Raw genomic sequence first — 9,803 nt, 5'->3', positions numbered from 1 at the left:
TTATTTTAAAGTTACGAGTATGAATCTGTGATTTACGAGTTTTTAAAAAGTTTTTAAAATTTTAATTTGATTAAAATAAGGAATAATTGTTCCTTGTATATTTTTATAAAATTATTAAAATATGATCAAGGTGCGAAATGTGTTTTATTATCTCTAGAATAGTCCAAGGGACTTTTCAAAAATGATAGTTGGATTTAATTTGATGTTTTATATTTTAAAATAATATTTTCTGAGTTTATTTCTATTATTGGAGATTTATTTGTAAAATCTATAGAAATTAATTCGTTCGCTCAAAAATATTCTGAAAATACGGGGATAGAACTAATTTTATATTCTTTAATTTAAAAATATAATTGTGGCACTTTTGTTTTTAAAAGAAATTTTTATATTATTATTCAGATGCAAGAATAGAATTTTTACATAAAAGAAAATTGAAAAGAAAATCAGAATTTGGTTTTTTATTTGTGAAAGGACATAAATGCCCCTGCCACACACACACATATATATACACTAACCCCTCCGTTTCTTTTTCTTTTTTCCTCCCCGGTTGTCTTTCTCTCTCTCTCAAACTCTCTTCTTTCTCTCTCACTCTCGGTAATCCCTTTCTTCCTTGTTCTCTCTCGGTTTTTGCTCAATTTTTGATCTAAAACCACGAATGAGTCTCGTTTTGCTTCTAGATTCTTGTTCTTGGTTTGCATGTCAATTCTGTGTTGATGAAATTCGAAACCCTCAAAATCTTTTTCGAGTTTTAAGCTCAGGTTTGATGGTTTGTTTGATTTTGATAAAAGAAAATGAAATGGTGTTTATTATTAGCAAGAAATCGGTGATTTTCGTGTAAGGAAACCCTCGAATTTGATAGAATTGCCGCCACCGGCGATGAAATCCGGTGAGTCGGTGGTGAACAATGATGCTACGCCTGAGTTCTAACGATTAAAAATCTATTTATTCGAATAGTTGCCTGCTAGTTAAGTAAATTCAGAAATTTTGATTTTCGAAACTTTATTTTTGATTCGAAAATTTTATGGTTAATTCGGTTTCTTGATTTGAGGCTATGCATGTTAATATGCATGTTAATTGATTGGTGACAATAGTTTAACAATTGTGTTTAAGTTAATGTTTCAGAATTTAAGAGTTTATTATTGTTTTGTTCGGCTCCAAATTCGAATTTATGAATAATTCGGTTCGAATTACATGATTTTTGTGATGTATGAATTAAGTTATAAAAAAGGTTGAATGTGCATGCATGAAATGTAAATTTTGGTTATAAAATTTAAACTTATAATTCGGTTTAAAGGAGAATAAGGATCTGAGTTTATGGATTTGATTCTCGTGTTATAAATATGATTCGATTTAGTGAGTCGATATATTGATCGTTGTATAAATTGGGTTGCATGTTATGTTATACTATGGGTTCGAGTCTTGTATTAAAGTTTGATTCGTTATGTTAAGTCAATAGTTATTAATCGTATAGAGTTGAGATGCTTGATTTGTATTAAGAGTTAAATGTTAAAAGTAATTATGAATACTCGACTATGATTGATTGTTGTGGATTGGTTGATATGATAAGGGTAGACGTAGTTACGAATACGTCATGCCCGATTTTTGAAAAGAAAGTATAAAGATATGAGCATAGTCGATATGATTTAATGAGATTTGGTGTCGGATTATGTGAATATGTGAATACCTGCTATGTGTAAAGTATTGAGTTAGTCGGTGATATAAAGCGTATAAAGGTGTAACCTATTGTGTGTTATTTATGATATATGTATGATCGTTAAGCGAATATCGCGATTGGGGTAGAAAGTTAGACGTTCTGAGAAACGTCGGGTTTCGATAAAATTTCTAATTAGGGTTTGTTTTGAATTGTAGATTTAGGAAGCGAATGCATTCAGGCTAGGAAAGGAAAAGAGGTCTTAGGTAGCAGTAACCCAAATTCCGTGAAACACGAAAGCTTTTTTAGGCAAGTAACTCTGTCTTCTATTATGAATTGATTAAAGAGAGATTATTGATGTTATGCAATGATAGAGTAAAGAAATTTTGTAATATTGTTATTGAACCTTGTGATAAACCCTAATAACAATCCCTTATTTCAATAACTTATACCCTGTTGTCAGATTTTTCCATCTTTGTAATTATTGACCCTAGCGATGTAATGAACCTTTCATATTTCGTACCTTGTTAACTTAGATTCCATTGATACTAAACTTGTGCCTTGTTTATGCGTCGTTCTTTGGAACTATCCCGATAACAGCCTTGTTATACCCTGTTTAATATTTGATCATTTCCTTAACTTATGATCCCTGTTTATTTTCAATTTGTTCATTTTCCTTAAATTCTTGAATTGAATCTAAGAATAACTTTCGACTTGAATGAGTTCAAATGATTTCACGTATTGGTAATGTTAAAATGAATTTAGCTAAACTTCCTTGTATTCCAATATAAAGGTTTTTCAAAATGAATATCTAAAGGATTGGATAGAGACGTAAGAGCCTAGTGAGACTAGTCCAATCACGTAACAGACTAGCGGGGCTAGTCCAATAGAAGGCTAAAATAATGTCATAGGTACCTTAATGACCGGATGGAGGTTAGCACGGGCTGATCACCCGTATTATATTTAAAAGATGGATATTCAAATCAAGGATTCTTTGTTGTTAAATAACGAAAGTAAAAGTTTTATAAATGTTGCAATGAGTTTTATGCCTTTCTTTTGATTTGAAGTTGAATAGTTTCAATTGAATCTTCTTTAAGATCCTAAGAATCTTATTCGAGAACCCTGTCACTTTACTTTTATATTGATACTCATAACTTAGAGCGATTTATCTCTCAAAGTGTGAAATTCTTTGTGAACCCTATCGGTTGATCTTGAAAAATATTGATTATACGAACTTGAATCTTAAAAGTTTTGAAACCTTCTTTTAGAATCTGTTCCTAAAAATTGACAAAATGCTGCCACCTAGTTATTGGTTATATAATGCCTTAGTTATTGTGTTATGCTGATATTTAGAACTGTTCATATAGTTACTTGCTAAGCCTCTTTGCTCATTTATTTGTGTTGATCTAATCATGGCAGTTAAACAATAAGATGGTCAGACTTGGGCGCACCGCTCGCAAGAGCGTTCTTGGCGGTCCATATCGTGTCATGGGATTCCAGTTGCCAGATCAGGTAAATGTTGTGTGAGAATGCAACAATAAGATGGTGGGAAGTGTAATAACTAAAACAGATACTTTTGGGTTATTTGTCTATTCTAAGTCAGAATCGAATAATTTGGGTTTATTTATATAAAAGGTTGTAATAATATTATTCTGGTTCGTAGTTATAATCTTGTCTCATATTTTATCCTATGAAGATCCTGTTAGCTTCGGGATTTATTATAATTCTGCTATTATTATATTAGTTTATTGATGTTGTGGGTCTTCATTCCTTATCCCGAGTTTGAGGGCGTCATATTGTATGCATTCGGTTGTGGGTTTCAGTCTTATATTTATTCTCTCTATTTGTATTCAAATATTTAAAATTGATCAATTTTTGAAAAGTTTGTCAAATTTAACTGATATGATACCCAACTGTCAGGATAAATACTCAACTAACTGTGGAATATCTTCAACTAACTGTGGAATATCTTTTATTTAATTGAGATATCCAACTGACAGTAGAGTATTCAATCGGCTAAAATTGGCCACTTTTTTAGAATGACTATTTTGGTTAATTTTTTTAAAAAATGGGCTATTTTTGTCATTTTATCTTGTTTAATTTGGATTCAAATGTACAACAGATTGTTCAAGTAAATGTGCAATTGCTCAGCATTTTAGTTCAAGAGTTAAAACAATCAGTTCAATTACAGCTATTTCTATTTCTATTATTTATTTATTTTAAAGTTCAGGTACGAAACTTCTATTCTACCATAACAAACTGGAAAATGATATAGAAAGACTTGTGCACCATAAATTCGTTTTATCTATTTAAATAATTTAAAATCTAATCATACAAATTTTATTTTAGTTCACGTTTATGCCAACAAAACACGACATGGACATAAGTTCAGTTTAATTAACAACCCTGGGTATCTAACAAAGTATTTTTTTTTCCAAGGCAAACGAGGAGAAGGGAACAAACACAATTCCAAAGGGGGTTATATATTAGGATGCAAACGTGCATATATATTTATATATCTAGCCACATCGTCAAATAACTATAAATGAAATGCATATTGGTACGTTATAAATGAAATAGGAGAGACAAAAAATTAGTTAAATTTAAAATTATTCAATTGCAAAATGCAACTAACATTCGAGTTGAAATTCTATTTTGGCACCGAAAAACACTTTTTAGTGCCAAATTATAGTAAAGGCCATAGCCATTTTGCATCCAGCACTGGACTTGCTCTAAGAAATTGATTTTTAAGACCACGGGGAAAACGTTACCATTATCTACTTTACAAGCATACAATACCAAAAAACACGTTTAACTTTATTATTTCAAATACTCTAAAAAGACCAGAACCTTTTGTCTATTCTTTCACACCACATTTATTTTTTCCTGGGTATTGAGACAGTGGAGCCACTTTATGACAAATCCTTGATCATTTTCCGATACCCACACAATAATATAATTAATAGTACAAGCCGAACATTAAACAAAACACAGTTGTAAATGCCAAAAACCTGAATATAGGCTCTAGTAGAGAATTTTCTGTAATTCTAAACTAAAATACAATTTCCTTCTGGTAAGAATTGAAAACAAAAAAAAAACTTGTGTTGACTTCTTATCATTTATACATCAGATCTATATCAAGATGTCATATATATTCAATGCACCTACCATTCTACCATATATGAGAATATAAAGATACGGTGACAAACCTACAATCAAGTCATATGTAATCCTCTGGTTGGAAAATATATCTCCACCGGAACAGTTAAGGAGGTGCAGATACGTTCAATTAATCATCTTCCGAATCTATGTTCAGACAGAACAAACTCATTAGATATCTACTTTTATATAAACCCGAAACAGATTAAAAGATAAAACTTCAAATTAAACAATCATGTTGCGTTTAATATAGATGCACGACTGTTTTCCCCGCATCTTTGCTGCCAATAAATTCAGGTCTTGACTATTAAGTTGCGGAGAGATGGACTGGAAAAATGGAAGAATGCAGTGTCATAAGTGTAATTTCCCGGGGAAGGGGGGGTCCTTTTAAAAAATTGTCTGGTCAAATTAGATATCACTCTTGAGTCCCACTACAGAAAATAGTAGGATGCTGATGCAATTTTTTTTCTTCAAGTATGTGATTATTAAGATGATCATATTAAAAGAAACCAAAACTGACTAAAAGCTAAAGTTAAAACTAAACAATCATGTTGCTTCCGATTTAGATGTATCAAGTTTATCCTCCGGATCTTTGTTGCTGGTAAATTCTGGTTTGGAGAGTTTGTTGTACCACTATTTATAAATTGTCAACACATGAATAGAAAAATGTAGCATACAGTGTGATAACTGAAATTTTTCAAAGGTCAACTAAAAATTTGGTCTAGTCAAATAGGATTCAACTCCAAGTCCCACTGCAGTAAAAAGTAGGATACTGATGTAATTTTTTTCTCTAACTTTGTGAATATTAAAGAGAGATTATGCAAATCTCTAGGATATCCCCTCAATGGGTTTTTACTAGACAGAAGGTAAAATAGAAAGATATTTGGTGGAATATAGATTTCTCATTCCCCTTGACTTTCCCAGAGTTCCAAAATATATATGCAGTCTACCAAAATGTTGAAGAATCTCAAAACCTCTAATACAGCCTAAAATTGTAGAAAAGAAGTTTTAGGTTTCTTAATATAATTGACTAAAGATTGATGGTAAATTGGTAGAATTGTTCTCCATAACAGACAAGAACTTGTTCTCTGTTACATTCATACGAAACTATGTATATGTACAAATATCTTGCAGAATTATTAAGATTGCACCACTACACCTCATAAAAATTTGTTTTGCTTAATAAGTAAAAGAGAACTAATAGTATGCGTACCAGATCGTATATCTTCTCCAACCTGCCCTCTATTTTTCAGCTGCCTCATGATCATAAAGCATATAAGTATCCACCAATATATGTGAAACACGAGTAGGGTCAATAGCATTGTGTTGAAAACATAATATAGTGACATGTGATAAGCCTCTGACAGCCTCAAGACCTTAGCAAGATGATAGCTGGAATATTAAAACACAGCCAACATGTCACGGAGGAGATAAGTAGTACTGACTTATGATTTTTAAAAAGAGGATCTTTACTAGGACAAACCTTGAAGCATGAATGACCCAAAAGGGAAAGAATATAAGCCTCGTTACAAGCCATGAAATAGCAAAGAAACCAAAAAAGACGCTTGCTCCAAGCTCATTCTCAGAGTATTTAAAAACTTTAGCTGCTTCCATGAATACGTCACTTGCATCATGCAACACTAGAACAACAGACCCGATCCGAAAGAACCTATTTGAGATCATTTGTACTGTTTCCATTATAAGTTCACCATATCTTATTCAATTGCAAGCAATCATTTAAACAGGATATATATTGCCAAAAAGTTCTGTAAAGGCTTAACTGCCAGATTTCCAAACAGCAACCTTTATTAAAATCATAAGCTAGGATTGGTATCCCACTCATTGACAAAGGAAACCAAATATTATGCATTCAGGCAGGAACTGAAACAAGACCATAGATGAATTAATACAAAAGCTCTGGGTACCAGCAATGACCAAGAATTTCGAAAAAAAATCTAGATAGTTTTAGAAAAAATATAGATTGTAGACTGTGTAGTTGTGTATATCAAAAAGAATAACTTATTTGAGAGTTAGCGATGATTTTACCGAGTCGAATCATGGTAGGAATATAATATAGGATGCTAAAAACCTATGGGCAGTGGTTGTTGGGGACATTAAGATAATTGCAACATACAAGTACAACTAAATTTTGTTAAGATTGGCTGGGAAGTATTTTATTTCTATGAAAATTTTACTAAGCTATTCACTTAGCATAGACCTAGATCCCTTATTCCCGGCAGAGTTTTTAATTTTCATTGGACATGAAAGATTGGAGATGCAAGCAAACAGATTCGACTGGGGGAACTCAATAGCTACCATGGGAAATTACGAGGAAATAACGTGGGCATCTAAAAAACATAAAGACAATACAAATTTATAGCTTCAATCTCAGGATCAACACAAGCAAATAACAAGAACATCTGATAAATGTAGAGACAATACGGATTTATAGCTTCGGCCTTAGAATGTAGATATCCAATACGCCCAATATAAATTTACAGCCTCAACTTTAGAAGTACTAAAGTCAAATGGCACTATACGCTTTGTACATAAATACATAAACTAACAAAGGCATTAATCATAGTGTTATACAGGGTGACCAGTCACTATAGGAAGATACCTTGTAATGTAGGAGTAACTAATGAGGATGACAGTTATTATATGATGAGACATCATAACAGAAAAATCCTTCCTGCGTGTTTCCCATTTTACCAGGGCACCAATGCTATAAAGGTAGAAACCACACTGGCACATATAATAAAGCTTTACAGGAAGCCTGAAAAGTAAAGGGCAACATATCACTGAAACTATAACAAGTGTCATCAAATAAGGTCAAAATACCAAAACTATAGGCAAAATAAGTTACCCTACTCATCTACTATTAAGTATTAACAATGGCATGTGCAAGTGGTAACCAAATGATCAAAAGAATATACCATTTATAATCACACTGATAATTTCAGGCACATATCATGAGTTTAAGAAAGTCTTTGTCAATAAATACCTCCTATATAATGATGGAAGCCCAAACATGTTTCCAGTGTCAAATTAATTCAGCTTTTATAAAATCACACATTTCACTTTAAACATCCTTAAGTTTTACGATCAATATAAGATTCAGCAGGACTAGAATTTATAAGATAAAATATGAGCAACAACGTTGAACTCTAGAATTTATAAGTCCCAAAATCAGAACACATATTATAAAATAAGAGGTGAATCGGATCCCATGATCACGTGCGGGACCCCCACTGCACAGTTTTTTTTAAATAAAATAATAAGAGGTAAACCAAGTTTCCAGTAAAGTATTATATTTGTAGTTACATATTAACAAAGGGTTCTAACCTTCTATTGATTGAATGTTCTTCGCAGTTTTAAGACACACGCCCTTTAAAATTCAAGTAAGTTGCTTTATGAGTAGGAAGTAATTATGTACTCTTTAATTTTACTAGTCAATTCCTAAATTATTTATATTTTACTTTTTGCTTGTTATGGAACTTCAAATTAAGATCAAAGATGTAGTCCAGCCATTTGGAAAGACTTACTGGACATTTTGCTTAGCTAAAATATAAGTACTTGCTTTAAAATATAAGTGTTGGTTGTTTGGATAGTATTGCTTCTAAATTAATAGGAGTGATATGGTAGTTAAACATCCATTCCACAATTTCAAAAATGAAGGCATAAAGCTACCTTACTAGTAAATTTACTTACGTCAACTCCTGATTCGGCCACCCTTTAAAGTAATCCTCTGTACTCCTGAACCACGTCTCTTGGTTTATAGCCTTCAGAATACAGAATTCAGCAGTGCCGTAATAAGTTAGCTTCCACATGGACTCCATGCACTTCTCAATTTTTGCTCGTGAAGCCTCATCATTCTTCAATGATGTACTTTTAGTGCTCAATAGCCAAATGGACAATCTCTGTAAAATAAATATAGACAATAAGAGAAGTGCACATTCCGAAAAAAACTAGATTACAGAGAGAAACAATTTCATATAAAATGTATAAAACAATAGCTCGAGCACTCATCGGAAAATACCACAAATTAAGATTGTCATAGTAACCAATAACAATGAATATGGACAGAAGTATAAGCCTAATCCCAATCGCCTAAACATTAAAATATACTAAATTATATACCTAATCATTGCAATCAATTAATTAACGCAATCTCTAATATAATCCAATTTAACATAATACAGATATTATGCATTACATTTAAATGTGTGAGAGAGAAGGATGAAGAGAGGGGAGGGGGGAGGGGGGGGAGAGAGAGAGGAGAGGGGAGAGAGAGATAGGGAGAGAGAGAGAGAGATCTTACACGGAAGATGAATCTGTTGAGTAGGAAGCGAAGAAAAAGAAAAACAAAGGCGAGCAAAAACGCAAAGATCAAATGCCAGGAGCTAACATCGCCATTAATATTGTTCGAGTCCATTGAAGCAACTCGAACTATGATGAATTCGAGAATAAAAAATCATCAATTGATTCAATTTTGTTGAAGCGGATATGAACATTAGAATGCGAGCATTATGATTTGCCCTAATTTTTGTATATACGAGAGAGAGTGATTATAAGTGGAGTAAAAGCTGGAAATCTAGAGAGAGAAAGAGGGTGCAAATGTGAATCTAGAGAGAGAAAAAGAGGGGCAAAGTTTTTGCTTTTTAGTGATCTAAGGGGTGTGGGAGATGATCGTGGCCGTACGATTTGTGTTCGAATACGAATATCGAGATTGGTCAATTTTTATAGGATTACTTTTTTTTCGGGAAAAAATATTTCTCTTAATTTGCATTAAATAGCAGCGAATGTATTTACAAACCAAATGTTCCCCAAAAAGAATATAATTAAAATTTTACTTAACAAAAAAAGTACATAGAAAAATTATACTAACATAAGAGAAGAAAATATATTATTTCAGTTAGATATATTAAGGATGAGGATGACCGTATTTTACTACAAGTTGATGATATTAAAGCGAGATGGAGTAGATATTACT

At 32.2% G+C, this 9,803-nt stretch overlaps 1 protein-coding gene across 1 annotated transcript; it reads right to left on the bottom strand.

Moving 5' to 3' along the window:
- Positions 1-4,686: 4,686 nt before the first annotated feature.
- On the bottom strand, positions 4,687-9,467 carry LOC141667653 (ceramide synthase LOH2). The gene is made up of 6 exons (XM_074474221.1): positions 9,132-9,467; positions 8,522-8,730; positions 7,431-7,586; positions 6,294-6,479; positions 6,024-6,202; positions 4,687-4,957 (listed from the first exon to the last, which is right to left on the bottom strand). Exons 1-6 carry the CDS (start codon positions 9,243-9,245, stop codon positions 4,941-4,943), a joined length of 861 nt encoding a protein of 286 aa, XP_074330322.1. The 5' UTR covers positions 9,246-9,467; the 3' UTR covers positions 4,687-4,940.
- Positions 9,468-9,803: the final 336 nt, after the last annotated feature.

Source organism: Apium graveolens, chromosome 1 (genome assembly GCF_009905375.1).
Source record: "Apium graveolens cultivar Ventura chromosome 1, ASM990537v1, whole genome shotgun sequence".
NCBI lineage: Eukaryota > Viridiplantae > Streptophyta > Magnoliopsida > Apiales > Apiaceae > Apium > Apium graveolens.
The sequence above is the reverse complement of the archived record's forward strand: the minus strand, read 5'-3'. Positions and strand labels throughout refer to the sequence as shown.